The sequence below is a fragment of the Saccopteryx leptura genome, chromosome 1, assembly GCF_036850995.1.
Source record: "Saccopteryx leptura isolate mSacLep1 chromosome 1, mSacLep1_pri_phased_curated, whole genome shotgun sequence".
NCBI classification, from domain to species: Eukaryota; Metazoa; Chordata; class Mammalia; order Chiroptera; family Emballonuridae; genus Saccopteryx; species Saccopteryx leptura.
Window position 1 is genome coordinate 356,107,406 of NC_089503.1, and position 22,703 is coordinate 356,130,108.

General features: G+C 38.6%; 1 protein-coding gene across 3 annotated transcripts in view; it reads right to left on the reverse strand.

Annotated features, from left to right (window-relative positions):
• The window catches only part of ADGRB3 (adhesion G protein-coupled receptor B3), a 796,575-nt gene extending 774,229 nt beyond the window's left edge, over positions 1–22,346 (reverse strand). For 2 of the 3 annotated variants that reach the window (XM_066359103.1, XM_066359101.1), the window contains exons 1-3: positions 21,834–22,346; positions 20,276–20,442; positions 18,418–19,189 (exon numbers count right to left, since the gene is read on the reverse strand). In XM_066359103.1, coding sequence (XP_066215200.1) covers positions 18,418–19,174 — 757 coding nt within the window. In that variant the 5' untranslated portion in view covers positions 19,175–19,189; positions 20,276–20,442; positions 21,834–22,346. The remainder of the gene's footprint in view (positions 1–18,417; positions 19,190–20,275; positions 20,443–21,833) is intronic. The other variant, XM_066359102.1, reaches the window with a different exon arrangement.
• Between the last annotated feature and the right edge of the window lie 357 nt (positions 22,347–22,703).

The following is a 22,703-nucleotide window of genomic DNA, read 5'->3' on the forward strand; positions in this document are numbered from 1 at the left end:
AAAATTTACCTAATTTCTATTTCTTAAAGATTAATTACTTGACATGTACAGAGACCCTTGTTGATTTTTTTTTTTTTTATTTTTTTTTATTTTTTTTTATTTTTCTGAAGCTGGACACAGGGAGGCAGTCAGACAGACTTCCGCATGCGCCCCACCGGGATCCACCCGGCACGCCCACCAGGGGGCGATGCTCTGCCCATCCGGGGCGTCGCTCTGTCACGACCAGAGCCACTCTAGCGCCTGGGGCAGAGGCCAAGGAGCCATCCCCAGCGCCCGGGCCATCTTTGCTCCAATGGAGCCTCGGCTGCGGGAGGGGAAGAGAGACAGAGAGGAAGGAGAGGAGGAGGGGTGGAGAAGCAGATAGGCACCTCTCCTGTGTGCCCTGGCCGGGTTTCAAACCCAGGACTTCCACACGCCAGGCCGACGCTCTACCACTGAGCCTACCGGCCAGGGCGAGACTCTTGTTGATTTATATGTAGTTTTGCTCCCTAAATAAAATAGTTCTGTAAAGTTACATTTACTCTCAGACAGCTTTTTTTTAGCCCCTGGAACGAGTTTTCAGCAAACATCCACATTCATCTGTAGCCTTTCTTCTCTAATGCTAGCTCTTGACTTTTTTAAGAAACAAAAAGAAAGAAAGAATATGTTCATTTGCAAGCTGTTTTTCTGACTGACATAAAGCGTGGAAGCTGATGATGAAGTGACTCATTGTATTTCTGAAATTCATCTATAGGTGAGGAAAGCTAGAACAGGGTACAGTTGAAGGTAACTTTTAATTTACAGTGAGGAGCCTAAACTTAAGGTTTTCTATTATCTTCTCTTTTATTATTTTTAGAAATAAGAAGAAGATGAGCAAGAGAGAGAGAAGAGGGGAAAGGAGCAGGAAGCATCAACTCATAGTTGCTTCTCGTAAGTGCCTTGATCAGGCAAGCCCAGGGTTATGAACTGCTGACCTCAGCATTCCAAGTTGACACTTTACCCACTGCACCACCTCAGGTCAGGCAAAGGTTTTCCATTTCTTAAAAAATTAAGAGTATTGCCTGACCAGGCAGTGGTGCAGTGGATGGAGTGTCTGACTGGTACGCAGAGGACCCAGGTTCAAAACCCTGAGGTCGCTGGTTTGAGCACAGGTTCATCTGGCTTGAGCATAGGCTCACGAGCTTGAGCGTGGGGCCACTGGCTTGAGTGTGGGATCACAGACATAACCCCATGGCTTGAGTCCAAAGTCGCTGGCTTGAGCAAGGGGTCACTCGCTCTGCTGTAGCCCCCCATTCAAGGCACATCTGAGAAAGCAATCAATGAACAACAAAGGTGCCACCATAAAGAATTGATGCTTCTCATCTCTCTCCCTTCCTGTCTGTCTGTCTCTGTCTGTCCTTGTCTCTCTGTCTCTGTCACAAAAAAAAAAAAAGAGAACTGACCACCTTCACATTATTTGTGGATTAATCTTAAAACTGTTTTTGTATAGCCCTGGTGCTGAGGTTGCCACTTTGACTCCTGGTCAGGGCACACACAGGAACAGATTGATGTTCCTGTCTCTCTCTTTCTCTCTTCCTCACACTCTAAAATCAATCAATAACACTAACACAATTGTTTTATTTTGTACAGATTACTTACTAAAAAAATAAGAAATGTGCTAGAGAGGATCTCTATTTTACACACACACACACAAAATGTGGTCCACAAATATCAAGCAAAGTGCCAAAGGTCACAAAGATGGTGGAAGGTAGAACTGGGATTCACACTGAAATGTTTGATATGAAGCCCAAGATGTAACTGCTTTTATTGATATAGAAAATAAAAAGGAAAGCCAAGAAAATAGTGTTTTCCATAAGACAGAAGATTAGAGACTTACCTAAAAACGTCAAGCTCACAATCCAACAATTGGTGACATTATCATCATAGGACAGGACCGTTAGTACATGTACATACATGCCAATGAACCATTACACTTAATACACTTAACTGAATTTACAGGATGATATTGGCAATTATGACATCAGAATTTTTGGATGCCACTTTCCATTTTCTAAACGGCTTTCATGTACAGTACAGTTTTACTTTCCAACAATGTTTGTAACTGAGCTGAGCAAACTAAAGCTCCCTGAGAGGTGATGTGACTTGCCTGGAGTTACCCAGACAGTAGAGTGGTCCCTCATCTATCTGTGAAGTAGTGACCTTATAGGTATTTTATTATTTATATATATTTTAAGGCTTTATAAACCCTCCCCACACTCTTATAAACCTTCCCCACACTGTTATTAACATTTCCCACACTCTTATATATACTTCCTATGCTCATAAACACTTTCTATACTCTTAAACTTACATACTTTCAACATATAAAATGCTATATGGGTACTCACCAGTGAATATACTACAACTTGAGTGATGAAGATGATGATGACTTAATATTCTTTTAATGTTTTAATATTTTTATAGTTTTCATTTTTTAGCCTAGAAAATGCTTATTTTGCCACAAAAATAATTAAAATAATAAATATATAAGAATACCTATGTACCGCAAAATCCCACGATATAGCAAAAAATCCACGATACTAAATTAGATATATACAATTTAATTTTTTTTTTTTATTTACTCATTTTAGAGAGGAGAGAGAGAGACAGAGGAGAGAGAGACAGTGGGGAGAAGCTGGAAGCATCAACTCCCATATGTGCCTTGACCAGGCAGGCCCAGGGTTTCGAACCGGCGACCTCAGCATTTCCAGGTCGACGTTTTATCCACTGCGCCACCACAGGTCAGGATTTTTTTTCTTTTTTTTTTAAATTTTTTTATTTTTTATTTTATTTATTCATTTTAGAGTGGAGAGAGAGAGACAGAGGAGAGAGAGATATATACAATTTAAAAATCCAAGATACCAGTGAGACCGTGTAAAGTGAACCACGATATGGTGAGGGACGACTGCAAATCTCATCCAGAACGCCGTTGTTCAGGTTTGTACTCCAAGGTCGCTTCCTAATACAGAGCACTACCAAGTTAAAAATTTAATGTCACATTGCACAGTCTCCTTTTTGTAATGGCAAAAGTAAAAGTTTTTATAACATGGAAAGTAAAAATAGTATAATTTTTTGAAAAATGTGAATTTATATTTCATGGATTTTTTCTTACATTATGCCTTAGAACAAATGTTGAAAAGCAGACAGCAAACAGAATACTTTCCTAAGAGATCTGTTGCTGCTCAGAAGGAGAATGGGACTCAGGGCCAGGTCAAGACATAAATGACAGTTTGCTTTGTTTTTTACACGCTCACCTATCCTTCCAAAGAAATTAGAATACAGATTTTAACTTGATTTAACCAATGAAATGTGAATGCATTTAAACTATAATGTTATGGAGGAAAAAAAACTAGACTAAAAGGACATAAATACGTTTAGGAAAGCACCCAAGATGAGGTTGCTTTGGTGGTCAAAATACAATGGACACTGCTTTCTGATTACAGTGGAGACAGTCTTTCAGGAGAAAAATCATTTAGGGAAATTACCCTCTGCCAAGCGATCTGTGAATATCACTGTCTAGTGCATTTTAAAAGGAAAAAAAATGGTGATGTTGTGAATGAAGTGGCTCATTTTTTAAATGTGGAATAAAGGAGCACAGATATGGCAGCTTAACTGTTTTCCTCAGGAACATGAGTGTCCAGCGGGAATAAAGGATTAAAGACAAAAGAGTGCATCTCTGTAGACAAACCGATCCAACAGGCATTTTAATTTCTCTAAGGTCAATTAAACAAATTGATTACTTTTTATTATGAATCAAAATTTTATTTGTGTTAAAGAAATCTAGTATAGTAAAGGGTTCTAGAATCATTCACCCAATTGATAGTTACCATTTACTGAGTATCTACTAGACAGTGTGTCATGTTTATTATTTTACATTAAGTACCTCATTCAATCTCTGATTTACATCACTAAAATAATCACCACTTCATGAACAAAGTAACTGAGATTTAGAGAGGTGTGTCACATCCTTAGGGCAATGACATAGAAATGGAGAATATTATTTAAACCAGGAAGCCTGACTCTTATCCACTAAAATCTGAACCTGAATTTACAGGTGTTGGAAATGTGGGATCCAACAAGTAACAAAGTTGTAAAGGAGGAAAACAATCAACTATTAAGGAGAATATAAAAGACCATTAATTTGTTATAACATGATATATTTCTTTTTCACAAATATAAGTAAATTGTTCACTTTTGAAGATTACATTTGTTTTCAACTTTTTGAAACTTGCTTGGCAATCATTTACCCTTAAACCCTAAGTAAACCTTTAATTTCTGATATCTAATGATCCACAGAACACTGTCCTGAATATATTTATTTAAAAGGCTCCAAGTAAAATTTCAAACAAAGAAACTTCAAGTTTAGAGCTTCCATTGCAAAAAAGTATTTTTATTGTTTGTTTTTCAAATGCTTTCTTAAGGAACTCCAGTTAAATTTATATTAGCAAACTTTCAGGTAGAAAATGCAGTTTAGCCTGACCGGGTGGTGGTGCAGCTGAGCGTTGGTCTGAGATGCGGAGGACCCAGGTTCAAAACTTCGAGGTCGCCAGCTTGAGCGTGGGCTCATCTGGTTTGAGCAAGGTTCACCAGCTTGAGCCCAAGGTCGCTGGTTGAGCAAGGGGTCACTCGGTCTGCTGTAGCCCCCAGACAAGGCACATATGAGAAAGCAATCAATGAACAACTAAGGTGTCACAACGAAGAATTGATGTTTCTCATCTCTTTCCCCTCTTGTCTGTGTGTCCCTATCTGTCCCTCTGTCTCTGTCACACACACACAAAAAGTAAATGCAATTTAACAGGGAACATATTTGTAAACTATTTTTAAATATTCAGCTTTCAAATTAAATATGCATTTAATATTTGTAAGCATTTAATGCCATAAGTCCATATGTGAGTGATTATTATATGTGTGTGTCCTACATATCAGATATAAATATGTGGACAGCAAACTGATAATGCACTCTATCTGTGATTTTTCTTCAGGACACAAAATTCAGTGTTTTCATTTTTGTTTTCTCAGTTACTCAATGGCCTTTGTACCCACTTTGAATTCTGGAGTGTGTCTCTTATAATTAATGAGTTTAGCATAATCCAAACTTCTTGAGAACAGGAAAGCCAGGGAAATAATGGAAGGTACAGCCCAGCAGAGCAGAACTTGCCAGTGTACCACTAACACTGGGAAGAATGCTTCACACCCACTAAGTAACTCATAGGGGCTTGTTTCATGTTCACAACAGCCTACTTTACCCTCCTGCCTCTCGTAGGAGCTAAGAATACTTCTCATTGTGACAAAAGCCCACCTACTCAAAACGGAGGTTAATTACTGCTACATAATTAACATCACAAGAAAATTGTTCAGATTAATGAAGCAGGGCTTGATTACAAGATCTCCATGAGCTACCATAGAAATATTTGTTTACAAAAAAAAAAAAAAAAAAACGACTTACATATCTACTAATAATGGATTCTGTGTAAAATATTGTAACATTGAATCTGTAGATTAACAGATTAACGCATATAAATCAGACTCTACATACTCAGGGGGGGAAAAAAAAGAAATTAAAAGAAGGAGGGAGGGAGGGAAGAAAGAAAAAAAAAAGAGGAAGGGAGCCCTGGCGGGTTGGCTCAGTCGTAGAGTGTTGGCCTGGTGTGTGGGAATCCCAGGTTCAATTCCCAACCAGGGCACACAGGAAAAGCATCCATCTCCTTCTCCACCTTTCTTTTTGCTTCCCCCTGCTTTCCATCTGCTTTCTCCTTTCCTTTCCTCTATCTTTCTCTCCCCCTCTCACAGGCAAGTCTCCATTGGAGCAAGGTTGCCCTGGCGCTGAGGATGGCTCCATGGCCTCTGCCTCAGGTGCTAGAATGGCTCTGGTTGCAGCAGAGCAACGCCCCAGATGGGAAGAGCATTGCTCCCTGGTGGGCATGCCAGGTGGATCGGGAGTCTGCCTCTGTTTCCCCACTTCTCACTTCAGAAAAATATATTTAAAAAAAAAGAAAGAAAGGAGGAAGGGACACAATAGGAAAAGTTATACCTTTCAGCAAGAACTACCATGCTAATATTAAAATTTTCTAATTAGTTCTGTGACAATCACAGCTCAAAGACTACAAAACCTTCTTTAATAAGGATACTTCAAAAATATTGGCAAATCTAGGTAACTTTTCAAATAAATGTTGAAAGAATGGTCTCTTGTAATATAACTATACACTTGTGTAAGTTATTTTAGTAATAACTAATTTTAGTTAAGCTGACTTGATATATAATACCTAAAATGAGTGACAGAATATTGCTTGTAATAAGTTCAAAAAGTGAGTTCCTCTTCCCAAAATACCATAAACCAAAATGGCCATCAGATCATTACAGTCAAATGACAAAACATATCACCATTGTGTATAATAGTTACCTTTCAGCACCAGTCATCAACACAACTACTCCCCACCCTTCCCAATTAGACACTGTATTACTTAGAATAAGCTAGGCTGTAGCAACAAAGACAAACTCAAAATACCCAGTGTCTCAAAACAGAAAAAGTTCTCCTTGCTCACTCTCACAGATCGGCAAGAGTGTGGTCAGAAAGGCTCCCTAATTTTAGTCATTCAGGACTCAGGCTGACAGAGAAACCTCTTCTCTTTAACTACAGGTCTCCATGCTAAAGGTAGAAAGCTTCACAGTCTTGCTCAAGCAATGAAATGATTCAGCTCAGAAGTGAGGAATGTGCATTTCGGTTACAATTCCTTGGCTAGAGATGGTCACATGATCCTACCCAACTACGAGTGGTCTGAAACACAGTTCCCACATGTGCCCAAAATGGTAGAAGGCTGGACTATTTGGAGTAGAGCATTAATGACACCTATCCACTCATACCTATGAAATGTCAATGCTAATAAGATTTTTGTTGTTGCTTTAATAAGCTGTCTTCAGTAGTGAATATCCATTATGTGTGAACAATTAAAGGAGTTCAAGATAATTTTCATTGCCCTGTTAACATTAGGGTATTCCAATTAGTTTGACAATTTGAAACTAAACTATCTGGAGACTAGTAAAACAATAAAGGAAAGAGAATATTTCTCAAATACATTCCATTTATAAAGATGTAAATTAGCGCTTCTTAATATTCATCACTTAAATTTAAAAACAAAAAAAAAATCTAAGATTGTATTCGTGTTTACCTAGGTATAAGAGGAAGACTGGAAAGAGCAAATTCACAGGAGGGTTGGGACCCTAGGGTAGAAGAACTTTTGAATCCAGACGACTGACTAGAGAGAAAGATGAGGGACAACTGTGGCCCTCCTGTGGAGGTCACACATGGAGCCCCAGGGCTGCCTGACTCCAGAGAGAATCTGCAGAAGTGTTTACATGACAGGATCTGCAGACAGGTTATCAGCAGGTCTCCAACTCCATAAGTGAGAGATAGAGAAGAAGGGGTAGGGGCCCCAACTCTGGTCTAAACACAGTGTGACTTCATCACACTATGGTCTCTATGAAGCAAAGACAGAGGTCCTGATGCCTGGCAGAAGACAGCAAATCTCTATCCGATTGGATGAGATATGACAGAAAAAATGACAGCAAATGTTCAGAAGACATCGCCTGAAATCTCAAAGATGCCTGAGAGACATGATAGCGTAGGCTGAGGATGTGCATGAAGGGGTATGTGAGGCCTTGGCCCTTACTGTGTCAGATAGGAAAAAAGGTTAGGAAGGAAAATTAAGCATAGATACATGTGGACCACAGGATCCTAGACAAATTATAAATTTTGTTCTAAGTAAAATGCAGTAAAACAATATTATAGTTCTTACACATTCTCAGTGATCATGACACTGAAAATATTCATTTCTCAGTGGAAAAAATTTCTAACATTAATTCATCATATGTGGCTTCACATGGAGGCTCCGAGATTTACAGTTCTGCGGTAGCTTTCAGAGCAAAGCTGCCTCTAGCATGAACAGAGGAAGAAAGAACTGATTACGTGGGACTCTAGGCCTCCCACCCACAACAAAAACAGCACTCCTTTCTAAACTCACTTTTATATATTGAGTTTTAACAGAAAGAAGTTTCCACTAAGGGAAATTAATTGCATTAATTTGTTGCATTAATTCACATCCTACATGTACTGATTTATTTCACCTTAATCAGTGCTTGCTACTTAGTGGATCAGCTTCTATTCTGTTTCTAAACCCCCCTTGTTCTATTTCTGTGGTTTCTGTGGTCTCAGGATGCAGAGGCCAGAGGCAAGCATGTATAATATTTATTATGTGTGTTACTCACTTATGCCCTTTGTAATCAATTGAACACCAAAACACAGTTATCAGAAAATTCCAGGAAAACTACCAAACAGAAGGAAACCATACATTTTAAAGAGAACAGATCTTTCAAATATTACAAGCTAAGGTCTTACAATGTCCTATGCTGTGCAGATGGAACAATGGTGCTCTATAGCACTTACTTCATCATATTTCAAAGTAAAGTCTGTGGAAGAATAAAAAGGCCACCTTCCTTGGGTAATTTCTCAGGCACCACTTAAAAAGTAGACACAGCTTGCCCTCTCAATTATAAAACCAAGGCCAGCCAACGAGAGCTGGCCACAGACTGACATATCTGTAAAGGAAGCTGACCTCTCAAGGAAGCCAAAGTAAACAAAAATTTCTCATTCTACAGTGCAGCAGCAGATTTTTGACAGTTTGCCAGATTTATATGGAAAAATTATAGACAGGTTTTTTTCTTCCTAAAGTGCCCTCTTTTCCACAATTATTATGAGTAGTCAGTGACAGAAGCTGTGATATTCAATAGAGGGGATCCTGACCTCACTCTTCTCTCACTCTCAATAGTATAAATATTTCTCAATGTACTATAAGAAAACTAAAAAGTGTAAGATATGCTATTTCTCAAAAACACAGAATTAACTAGAATTGTATAATGAAATGAAAATCCTACCTAGAACTTGCTGGATCATTTTCGAGAATCTAAAAAAACTCTGAACTTGAAGTGCATCTCTAAGTTTAATGAGCTTAGGCTGAAGATCAATAGTTTTTTTGAGACCTGAAACACATTTATTTAATCATATATACCAAATAGGACAAAAATACAATGAATGAAAGCTTTAATTTGTAGAGATTAGTCTCTATTAAGCAATATGGCGAAATATGATATATTCTGATTATTGTCCTGGCTGGATCCCATGTAATTTTTTTTAATGGTTGGATCGATCAAATAATAGATCTAAATAATTGGGTCTCTTTTACATTATAGAAATGGTATTAAATACAAATTCAATACAAATAATGTTCCTATTATATGTTTGCAGATTGGAATTCCATCAATGAGGTAAGATTTGGACTAGATAATGCCTTAAGTCCTTATAAATTTGTGAGAATTTGTGATTCTGATTCAAGTGCTCTAGAAACAGTAAAAAAAAAAAAAAGATTGAATTTTTTCTGATTTTTATTTGAACCAATTTGTATTAAAATTGTTAGAGAAAGAAAAACTATGATCTTTAAGGTACAGTATTCTATGTAACTAACACATTTCAAAGGAGCAATTATCACAGGTCTCACAGTTATTGCCCAAATAAAACAATATGTGCAACAGAGCTTTGTGATGCACTTCCTCAATGCTAGGTTTTATTGTATGCTTTTCATTTATAAAAAGTTTATTAAACACTTTACTTATTTTCTTAGGTGTAATATGTAGATGAATCTTCTCTTTAAACCTGTGCTTATTGGAGAATAATTTATTACTGTTTCAATATTCAAGTGTCGAAGTTGTTTTTTTAAAAATTATTCTTAAAAGTGAGGAACACCAGTAGAAATGTCATGAAATAATATTGTGTAATACTCATTAGTATGATTCATACTGGGTGAATATTCATACCGAGGATTATATTTCTGATAGTAAATATTGCTGTGACATTTCTACCACCTCATTATATTCATTGCTATAAAGTAATTTCATCAAGATAGTGTCCTTTGGCTGACTCCACAACTGTTTTAATGCTTTTCATTATATCTAACTGCATTAGGTTGTATTCTAAATATTGTAATTTGGGTCTGTCAGTTTTCCAAGCACGTATTTGTTCTTGTTTTTCTCAAATAACCACCAAACCTCAAAGAAACTTGTCACTTAGAAGAAATAATTTGAGAATGTAATGTCCAGGATTGGGTTAGCAGGTAAATTATTTCCTTTAACAAAGTAGGAACCAAGGAGGAACTATTGTGCCTTCATATTTTAGAGCATGTTCCAAGAATAATAAATGTGTGATAGGAAGTTGGTTATGGGGGAAATGCACATCAGCCAACATGTCAGATTTCAAAAAAGACTCCAGTTCACTGATTAATTTTGAGAGAAACAGCTCCATGTTAATGTGTTTACTACGCATTTGTTACTACTGCACCTTCAGTGCAAACTAAAAATATATTACTCTAACAGGTATGTAGCCAGGTCATTCTTTGCAAGTCAACAAAATTCCTAAGTAGCATTGAAACATAATTGAACATAGAGCATTTAGCATTTTATGAAGTCTTATAGATGGCATTTTGTAGTTTTGTTTTAAGAAAATATCAGAATTCTCACATGAGTACTAACAAAAGTTTTTGCTTGCATTTTAATATCTGAATATATAAATATAAGGCTTTGGTGGAAGCTTGGGGCTTTCTGGTCTGTAGCAACTGTTCACAAGCCACTGAAAAGAATCCCAAAATGTCCTTTGTTTTTTCAAATGCGTTTTTTCATATACACTAGAATTTCAAGATAATTCTTTTTCAAAAACAGATATCAAAACATGACTTAATTTTGCATAATGCAGCAAAGAGCAAAATACTTGGAAACTGTTTGATTCAAATGGCTTTGCAGGCTCCCAGCAATGATATCCTAAGGACAGCTTCCCAGGCCTAAGATGACTCACACACCACTAGCCTGATCTATTTGATGTATTAGTCATGCCTCCATCAACACAAACATATTCAGATTCTATATTTTCTTTACCTAATAACAAAATAGACATATACTCAAATGTTTGATGATCCTTTGTTAAATGCCCCTTAATTTTCCTAAACAAGTTCAAACAATTAAATAACAATCTACTTCATTACGTATTGTCAATTCTCTATCACATATTGCCAGAAGATAAAAAAGAGGTTTCAAAACCTGAATCAAGGGCCTACTATAACTTGGACAAAGTGTTTCACAAGTGCAATCTCATTAAATACAATACTCTACTACATACAGTAGATTAATGATGAATCAAACTTAGTCAAGCTCAGTAACGTGTCAGAGATACTATAAGGTGGCTGAGTCACTTAGGGGACCCAAGTACATTTTACACCAAAACAGACCTTTCAGGTCAATGAAGTGACACACTTAGAAAAGCTGAACACTTCTCTGATTTTTATTAGTTCATTGAATTGGGTCAACATTTCCACAGCACTGACAGCAACTAAAATATTCCAAGCCATTAATTTTACTGGTTTTTTCAATACATGAAGACATTTACTGTTCCCCTGTACCCTGAGAAATAAGCATCCTTAACCTAGGCTGAGTAGGGAAAAGTAGTAATACAGAATAGCACAGTTACAATGTGGAAGAGCAGATTCAAACTCAGCTCTCTCTGGTTGGGATCTTAACACTCCACACATAACATTTTGAAAAAGTAAAAAAAAAATGTTTACTTTTGAATGAACATTGATTTCAGATTCAAGGGCCAGATGACTATTATAGTTAATATATTATATACCACAATTATTCTAAATAATACTATATTTTATAAAAAGTATTCAATTAACAATAAAATTGCAGCCCGGGCCAGTTTGCTCAGTAGTAGAGCATCAGCCCAGCATATGGATGCCCTGGGTTCAATTCCCAGTCAAGGAACACAGGAGAAGTAACCATTTGCTTCTCTACTCCTCCCCTTCCCTTCTCTCTCTCTCTCTCTCTCTCTCTCTCTCTCTCTCTTTCTTCCCCTCTGGCAGCCATGGATCAATTGGCTCCAGGGTATCCACCCAGGTACTGAGGATGGCTCCATGGAGCCTACACCTCAGGTGCTAAAAATAGCTCCATTGCAGCACGGCCCCAGTTGGGCAGAGCATTGGGCCCAGACGGGTTACTGAGTAGATCCCAGTCATGGCAAATGCAGGAGTCTGTCTTTCTATCTGCCTCCTCTCACTTGGAAAAGAAGAAAAAATAAATTAAGAAATAAATAAGGCCCTGGCCAGTTGGCTCAGTGGTAGAGCATCGGCCTGGCGTGCAGAAGTCCCGGGTTCAATTCCCGGCCAGGGCACACAGGAGAAGCGCCCATCTGCTTCTCCACCCCTCCCCCTCTCCTTCCTCTCTCTCTCTCTTCCCCTCCCGCAGCAAGGCTCCATTGGAGCAAAGATGGCCCGGGCACTGGGGATGGCTCCTTGGCCTCTGCCTCAGGCGCTAGAGTGGCTCTGGTCGCAACAGACGGCGCCTCGGAGGGGCAGAGCATCGCCCCCTGGTGGGCAGAGCGTCGCCCCCTGGTGGGCATGCCGGGTGGATCCCGGTAGGGCGCATGCGGGAGTCTGTCTGCCTGTCTCTCCCCGTTTCCAGCTTCAGAAAAAAATACAAAAAAAAAAAAAAAGAAAGAAAGAAATAAAATTGCTTCTTTTAGGAAATGAATTAAATAAAGGAATGCAAGTAAAGTAAAATTCCCATCTCAATTTTGGAAGAAACTAATGTGCAGTACATTTATCTAGAGCTATTATAAAAGGCCACTGAAACATGCATCTTGACATGTGTGCGTGCAGAGCACACATACATACAAACAAATATTTTCTTTAGGCCACTGCAGCTTCACCACACACATATTTTCATGTTAATATTTTAATTCAGTGTCTATAAAAATTACGTTGTCATGTAACAGAGTTTTGTTTCACTAAATATATATATGAGCTGCTTGCTAAATTGACAAAATTTTGAAATGACAAAAGTAAAAATAATGGCATTACTTAACCAGGCCTACAATTTTATTAACACTCTTATTACTATATTTATAGACCATAACCAGGCGTAATAGAAGCAACGAACATAATATGCAAATACTATTTTTCTCTTTTTTTGGAATCTATATATGTTTGACTTCAAACTAAGGAAGAGAGGATTTGAGAAATGTCATGTTACTAAAGAAGTAGTGCCAGAGCCAGAAGAGAGAAATGTAGAGATAAATAAAGACAGTCAAACAGATAGAAATTGGCAAATTTTCTAACTACATTTGTTGTAGAGAGCCATATATAGAAAGTTCTATTTATCATTAATCCCTTAAAGTAAATATATATGAAATTAAGACTATTTCTCGATAGCTTCATTCTTCTCATTCTTTTTAAATGTTATTAAATAATACCTTGTGATCAGGAGCTGGTATAAATAATACATTAATAGAATTGAAAATGAGATAAACGGTAGCCATCTTCCCCTAAAAAAAGAAAGTAAAAAGTGGCTTTCTCAAAATTATGTAGTTTTATTCTTCTAATTGTAATCTATTGTTATCTTTCCTAGTGAGAGCTTTGTTTTGTTCATTTAAGTATTTTTTTAAGTGAAGTAAACCAGTCAGAGAAAGACAAGTACCATATAATTTCGCTATATATGAAATTTAATGAACAAAATAAACTAACACAAAAAATAGAAACAGACTCATAGATAGAGAACAAACTGACAGCTGTCAGAGGAGATGAGAGTTGGGGACTGGGTGAAAAAGGTGAAGGAATTGAGCAAAGAAAAAGAAACTTAGACAACAGTATGGGGGGATTGCAGAAGGGAAAGGATGGAAAAGAGGGAAAGGATGGAAAGGAGAGAAAGGAGGGAGGGGGAAAAGGGTAGAGGAGAGATAGATGGTGAAGGAGGAGGACTTGACATGGGGTGGTGAGCACAATACAATATACAGATGATGTGTGTTATAGAACTGTACACCGGATTTGCATAGAATTTTGTTACCCAATATCACCCCCAATACATTCAATAAAAATTAAAAAAAAAAAACAATATACCAACATTTATGGGATATAGCAAAAGCAGTTCTAGAAGGGAAAATTATAGTGGTAAAAGCCTATATTACAAAGAAGAAAGAGCCCTAGATTCAAACTATTAGGAAGTAGAAATAAAGAAGGACAAACTGAAACCAAAGTTATCAGAAAGAAAGAAACAATAAAGATTAAATCACAAATTTTAAACATAAATACTAGAAAAAAAGTAAAAAATACCATTTAATATGAATTTCATCCAATATTTATTGATGGCCTGTTGAGACTGTCCTAGACAATTCATAGACCTAGTCTTTACCCTTGAAGAACTCTCAAGTTAGTAGAAGGAGATGAAAATATAAATGAAAAGTATACTGCAGTGTGACAGATGCTACAACGAAAGTACAGCATGTGCAAGGGGCTATGGGAACCCAGCTAAGAGGCAGGACAACTGGAAGACTGTTTCAAGGAGCAACAGACTCACTATATATAATGTTCCCCATTCTGGTAAAGAGTATGGGAACATGGCAGTCATTTACAAAGGAAGAAAGATCCAAGGAGGGTAAAGAGGAAGATGGAAAGGTGGCTGAAACAGTAATTAGGGCAAAAAGAGCAAAGGTAAAAAGAAATGGAAACAAACAGATAGAAATACAAATTGCCCTAGAGACAAATATGGGCCTAATACTGCACAAATCATGGGCTAGATTTTACACGGCACATAGTGAGACTTCCCTCGGGCAGTGGAATATCAAGAATTATCAGAAGCAGAGTGGAAAAACAAATGAGCATGTGTGTTCAGATTTCCTGGAATCTATACAGGGATCCCAATTTCCATTCACATAAGTAGCACCATTGATGTAAGTAGGAAACAAAGGTTCCATTAAGGCTTATTATGTGATTTAAATACTCCGGAGTAGAATTTTTCTGCCAGAACTGTTATAATTTATTTTAATGGAAGTCGTAAGAAATAAGATCTTATATGGCCTTTTACCTTTTAGCTATATAGTCCAGAATTCTCTTTGGTAAAAGAATCCTAGAAAATATAGTAAAGACCTTGTGAATAAATGCCAACCTATTCCCAAGCTTATTTGTGAATACCACATAAACAGCACTGAGTTTCTTTTTTTTTTTTAAGTTATACATGTTATATATAGGGAAAATTCTTTAAATAACTTCCTGAAATAAGACATCATTATTTTTAAAAGACTTCATTTTACTGATGTGCGTGGTTTTCAAAATTTCCCATAAAAGTTAAGGAATGACAACCAAGTTTCTATAATCACATGCCACCCTCAACTATATCAAAATGTGATCTCAAATAAAATATTTCAATGTATGAAAATTTAACACTTTAATGAAGCATCAGTCCAAAATTTTACTTCTACAGCATATTCCAAATAACATTTGTAAATATTGATATTGTCACTATAAGCAGTGATAGTTCTTGTTGTTTTCTGGCTATGAAATTCTTCAGTACATGAATGAATTATTAACTAATATTTTAGTACAAATACTATCTCAAAATTAATTATCTCACAATTGAGAGCCTACAGTTTTCTCAAATCCTAACTAAATATGATTTTGTAACTCCAATAGATAACATTCAAAATATTCAGCATTTGGTATAACTTGATCATCACCATCAACATCATACAAAACAATCTGAAATTAGATCTACTGAGTGTGAGACTCTTCCTTCAAATGTGTGCCACTTCTACGATGTAATAACTGTGGAAAATATTTCTATTGAAGGCTGAGTCAGTGCTTATTCCAGTGAATAAAATGGTAGTCATAAAGTGTGGAGAAGAATCCTGTGTTTATTCCCTTGATATCACACAGGATAATTTGACTATTTTTCCATAGAAACTAGAAGTCATAAAGTAATATAAAAAGAATTTTTAAAACATAATTTTAAAAAGCCAGGTTTACATGTTATCATATAAAGTAAAGACATGTTGGAATAACAGATATGAGTAGCACAATTACATGTACTTGTTGACCTCAAACCATGTGAATATCATTGTGGTAATTTATTTGGAATGATATTAAATAATTCTTTCATAGGATTTATGGATCGTTTATGTCAAATATAAAGGTTTAACATATAGTACTTTCCATACATTTCACTAAATTAAGAATCTGCAGAGTTTCAAATTTCTTTCCCACAATGCGGCATAGCCAAAGGGTCTTCTCTGAATGAAGTAAGGAGTGCTGTGTACATTTTACAAGAACTACACATGCATCAGCTACAGTTGCCATCAGAAATTATTTAGTCTTACCTTTCTGACTCAGAATAACAATTAAAGAGTACATATTTAGAATACAGACTTTGCAGTTTTACTGACACTTGAACTTTTCCTAGTTCAGTTTGACTAACATGTTAACAATCTTAATATCATTTATTTGTATACTGCTTTCTCACTGTGCCAGTGAGCCAAAGGATATATACATTCTCCTACATGATGTATACACGTAATGACTAAAATCCCTCATTCTTAGCCATTTACAAAACAAATGTCTATCTAGCCCAATTTCTATAAATTCCAGCACTTTCTAAACCAACATCTCATGACCATGACCAGCAAAATCTTTGAAAATCATGCTTAATATGCACAGAACAACTTTGTCACTTACTACCAAGTGAGAAAAGAAAGAGCTGTGAGACTGGATTCATTTTCTACTGTCCTCAGCAGTCAATCTGATGGTAGAATTTTACTCATTGAAAAACAGATTTTCTAAGTTTCGTTTAAACAACAATAAAACATACAAATAAAAACTAGTTTCTGGTGTTAATTGTCTTATTAACCAGCTTGTCACATCACATTTTCTGAGTGTACTAGGGGACACTAATTAGTTTTAAATGGTGTTAAATACCATCCCTGCAGTTGCAAGTGCTTCTCTGGGATTTTTACTAGAGAAAAGACCTCCTGTAATTTAAAACCACTTTGTATTCTTCAGTCAAAGCTGTTAGTGAAACACTGACCTGGAGAAATCTTGAAGGTTTTCCACCCCTCCCTCATTGCCATTAGTCTGCATTTATTTTCTAACACATCTTTTTTTTTCCCTGTACCACTGGCTCTCCCATAACTCCCAACCCCCAAATTGCTTTCAGCAGAGAAAACGCATTTAGCTAGTTAAGCCTCTCTTCTCCCCACCCCTTACAAAGCCTTGGCTACCCTTAAATAAAATTCTCCAACAACGTGTCAATTTTATATTGGCCACAAAGACAACTTCTGTTGGGGGAGGGTAAGGAAAGAGGGACTGGAGCTTGGCTGTCCCTTTCCACAGACAGGGATCTTTGTGGATGTCAGAAAACATTTCCTGCATAAAAAATCAACACACTTTCTTTTGCAGGGATGGGAGCAAGAACGAATCTGTTATCAGCCATGTCCCCAAACGAATGGAACACATCCATTAACCATCCAAACAGGAAACTAATTTTCTCAAAATGTGTCAGCTTTCTTGCATTATTAAACATAATCCACAGTCTCAAATCCTCTGGTAGCTCCCCCACTGGGGATTGGGTGAAAGCTATAAATCACTCCCGTATTTTCTTCCTCCGCATTTCCGTTGCACTGTTTCGGTTTTTTTTTTTTTTTCCATGTAGCTCAGCTCAGATAAGATCCCTCTCCCCTCGTGTATACCAACAGGGGATTAAGAAGAGCAAAAATCACCGAAAGAGGGGTGTCAGTTTTTAAAGGATCAACATGTGTTTTAATTCTGCCCTCCTCCCCTCCCACATTGAGGCTTCACAGGCTAGGGACCACAGAGTTGGCGCTTCCATTAGGGTTCTCTTGACCCAGGAAAGAGCAGGCACGTGGGGACTTATTATGCAAAGCATCTGAACATCACTGACCAGGGAGGGGGGGGGGGGGGAGTGAGGCACACCTGGCACATGTATCGGAAAGTCACTCGATCCAAATAAGCTTGCATTGATTTTATGTCATGTCACCTTCTATTCCTGCTGCCACAAACCTGGAAAAGGGGTCCTGGATGAGACGGTGGAATAGAGAGAGAAGGGCAACTCTCTGCAGGGCTGGAGCACAAGGGAGATGGCTACAACTCCATTTCACAGGTGTCACGTTTGCTCTCGGGTGTGGGTGTGTGCGTGTGCGTGTGCGTTTCGCAGAGGGGCTGCAATTGAACCCTCCTCACCAATCTCCAGGGCAGGCTGGCTCCCACGTTTCTGCATCTTTTCTCATGAATATCCCACCCGCACTTCCGGGGCACGTTGTTGAGAACTATCCTGTCTTCACTAATCCACCTCTAAAAATTTGAAACCTAAAACTACCCTAAGAGACCTTTATCACAAATCAAATAAATCCACAGATGATAAGAGTTAAGGAGCAGCATGTAGGCCCACGTGATGAAACAACGCGTTTTGACTTCATCCCCAAAGCCCCCCCCCCAACTCCCCCCCTCCCTGCTGGACACTTACCTTCTTTGGGCGGGCGCTTGGCCTCCCTGGTAAGATTGCAGACCTGCGTGGTTTGCAGCTCCTGGGTCAGGCAGCCCTCGGTCTGCTCATTCAGAGGTAACACCACGTTATTTAACAAAACCAGGGACTGGTCGTCGATCCCCCACTGTCCTAAATGCTGAGGGCAGGTGCATTTTGTATACATGATCCCACATGCTTCTGTTCTCCCATGTTCTGATTTTAAGCAGCTCTCCAACCAAGTGCATAACACATGACAACCAAACTGGCTTGGGCTCACCTTGTTCAATACCAAAAACTCAAAAAAAGATTTCTGGTCTTCTTCCCCTTTTTTCTGTAATCCCGGGAAGTCGGTTGGAAATACCCGACGAATTTGAATAAAATTTTTATCATACTGTAGAAAAACGAAAGCATTCTTGGAATCGCAGAGTTGCATTATAGAATGATTCTTTCGTAAAAGATCCTTTATTTTTTCATGAGAAAAATGATCAAACTGATAAGCCAGGAGGGAAAAGTTAGAGCAGCTAAGGTCCTTTTTGGAAAATTTCAGGTAAATGCTATATTTGGTTGGATCTGGATTTTCCAGCGTCCAAGTGCAGTTTGTAAAGTTTTTGGGAAACATTTCACTTACAGAATACGATCCATAAATGACTCCCTTCACCAAAGTTGAACACCAGAAGTCTTGGGCAGCATTAAATCCAAACATAACCAGGAGATAGGTGGAAAATATATAAATCAGCAGGTTACGAACAGCCTTCATCCTATGTCATTTGGCCTGTAAAAATGGCAATGAAAGTGAAATGCAAGTAGGAGTCTACGTGCATTGAAAAAGAAAATCCTCCAATATTACAGCCAGCTGTTTTGAAGATTTCAGTTAGAAAAAAAAAAAAAAACCTTTTTAAAAGAAGGGCAGGTAATTTTTATTTTATAACGCCAGGAAATTATCTGTTGCTGTGTGAACAGCGCCCTCAAGTGGTCATTCAAAATGGCCAAATTTTCTACATTCAATTGAAAAATATTTAATAGATTAATAGGAATGCCATAATGTATCTACCAGGATTTAATCCAAGTGCATTATAATATTATTGAAAGAAGAGGAAAATTTGAGTTTTTAAATAACACTGTCAAAATGTTAATTTTTGAAATATTTTTAAGCAACCTATACAACCTTTTCTCTCCCTCAGCCTTCTCTGCCTGCAGTAAACATCACACAAAATCTAATCTGATAATCTGGGAACAGCTGTCATCACATTTATTTTCCCTTAAATGTGACAGTAATTAAGATAAATGATAGCCACAATTTTAAAAGCACAAGTGACAATTTGTTGCAGATGAAATATTCTCCTACATGTCTTTGCAGGGGGCATGGTGGGAACCGATGAGAAATTCCTGTGCAAAAACACCGGCATTCACGTGGATTAACAGAATTTTAAAAACATCATTTGAGAAAGGGCATGGTGGGTACATACTCAGGGAAGCCTTGTTGTTCAACCTCACCACTGAGAACCATAATTTAAGGCAGTCATTTCAATGTGACATGCCCTCTTGGGATACATAAAGTGAATCACTGTATTAGTATCTATAGCAAAAGGTGATGTCAATGAAAAAAATTGCAGAACCACAATAATTGAGTTGGCTTCAGTGTTTCAGTTTGTTTTTTAAAATAGGGCTATTGTATCTAGATTTATCTACTGTAATTTAAGATTTACACATGGTAGATAAAAAACATTAGAATTTTCTTTTCTAGCAGATTTCAATTATAGAATTGCTCCTTTTCCAATAACAGCTCCAAAGCTCCTCTTCTCTTCTTTATTTTTTAAACTTGGCCTTGCATAACAAAGTAATCCTTGGTCATATTTACCTCTGTAAGTTGTTATCCAAAAATAACTTGAATTTTTTCAGCTTTAACCTTTAAGAAGTTATTTCTTAGCATAAAAGACACTGCTTTTTTCTATTTAGCCTTTGAGCTGAGAAGAGGGATGCCAACTTAATTTTAAAAGTCTTTAGGCTGCAGTCTCTTCCACTATTCTGTAAACAGATACAGACATATACATAGTTAAGAGTTTTCATGTCTTTGCCTGGGTGCTCCCTGGACCAAAGCATAAAACCCTCTTCCTTCCCATTGCATAACACACACCAACGCATACACACAAAATTCAGTGACCAAAGTCCCTGAAGATAGATCTGCATTTTCCAGATCATAATTCAAATTTTAAGTCTCGATATAGGCAAAAAAAAACAGCCTCAACTCTAAATCTCTATATAGCAGCAGTTTAAAATAACATCAGAACTGCTGGAACTATCAAAATAAGTGTTCTCTGTTTCAAGCATATAGCTCAATGAATAATGTATTTTCCCTCTGAGAAAATAAAGCCAATGAACATTTAAAGATTTTAAAAAATAGGCAAAGTTGTAGGAAATTCTGGAAATAATTTCCTCTTTCTTGCTGTAGCACTTTGCAGGCAATGCAGGTCTGCGCAGTGTTCTTCAGGATAGAGTGTAGGCGTTGAGAGCCAATGTGACAATAAGTGTCTAAATTAGGAATTCCATCCATGAAAGGGGGCTTCATTTTATAATCGGTATAAAGAGGTCATATTTTTTTTCCTAATGAAATCTAGCAGTTTTGCTCCCATCTATTTGGCAGTGCATGTCTGCATTGCTGTGCTCATCAAGGATTAGAAAGAGTGAGGAAACAGCTCTGATTTCACTTTCAAGCCTGCTCAAGAGTGTCCCCTTACTATAATGCTCTTTATTTTCATCATTAAGCCTTGGTTGCAGAGTCTTGTTTTATTCTAAATAATCAAAAATGAAGCCTTGTACTCTGCCGCCACCCCCCTAACTCCCCAAACCCCGACTGCAGAGCCAGTTCAAACAATTGTATATCCCTTTTTTAAAAAAAGAATGGGGTGGAGGATGTCTAAGGTCTGGCCACCGAGGTCTCAAAGATGTTGCCTTTATTATTTATTTATTTATTTATTTATTTCCTGCTGAGAGGCAAACCGGCGTTTAGTTTAGCTATTCTCAAAACTGATTTTCTGGGTGACACTTTAGTTTAGTCGAACATAGACGGCGCCATCACTCCACTGAATTTTTCCCCACTAGAAGACCCACTGCTTCCCTTTAACTTCCTTTTTAACCTAAAATTTTCTCCTCGTAAAATTGCCTCAATCACACACAACCGTCAGATTTTCTTGGTCGCCCTGCCTATTCCTTCCGACCCAGCTCATCGCTTGAAAACCAGACTTCCCTAACTTTTCAACTGCGGCGTTTAAGTAAATGCAGACAGTCGGGTCTGCTCGCAGCCCCTCGGTCTGCCAGCAACAGCCTCTCCTGGTCCTCCCTCCGCAGCCCCGTGGCGGAAAGCTCCTCGGTGCCGACCCCTGGCAGAGGGAAGGTGACCCCGGGACCCCCTTCCTTACCTTCCACTCCGAAAGCTCAGGGAGGCTCTTGCTCTAAGACACCAGCACAGGCACGCGTCCCAGCAACAGTGACGGAGAGACTCCCCTTCGGTCCCAATCACCGTTGCCCATTTTCCCCGGCTCGGCTTCAAAAATCAGGATTTATTTTTTTAAATGCACACATATGAAAAGCAAAAGATGGGGGCGGGGGATCAATAAGGGGACGGGTGGTAGAAAAAAATCCTCCAGGACCCCGGAGCCTGACGCCGTATTCAACCGAGGGCCGGGGGCGGAGGATAGCCCCCCGAAGAGAGGCTCAAAGGAAACAAACAATTAAAAAAAATGCAAGTGCCTAAAGAGCGAGGATTTGTTTTACCAAATCTACACCCTCAACAAACCGATAAGCCAAGAAGCAAAGAAAGCGCTGAGACGAGAAGTGACCGGCGGCGGCAGCGGCAGCTAAGGCAGATTTGTTGGGGCGGTGGGTTTATTACAGGAGTAGTCGTGGTCGGATCGGAAGGCTCAAGCTTTTGCTTTTTTCCTCTTTCCGCTTTCCTCCCTCCTCCTCCTCCTCCCCCCCGCCCCGCAGGTACTGATGGACGGACGGCGACTGAGAGAGGGGGGGAAAATCCTTGGCTGGTGATGTCGGAAAGCTGTTTGAATGCCCAGCGAGGACAGAGGGGCGAGAGGGAGCGAGATAGTAAAGCTCTGTCTCGGGTGTGCGCGCCGACGCGCGGCGCTCGCTCTCCCGGGGGCGCGCTCCCGGGGTGCGCGCGCGCGCGCCGGCCACCCGCGTGCTCGTGGGCGCGCGCGTTCCCCAGCGCCGCGCGCCGGCGCCAGGGCTGTGCGCCCGGCGGCGGGCCCGAGGCTCGAAGCGCACAGCGCGGCAAC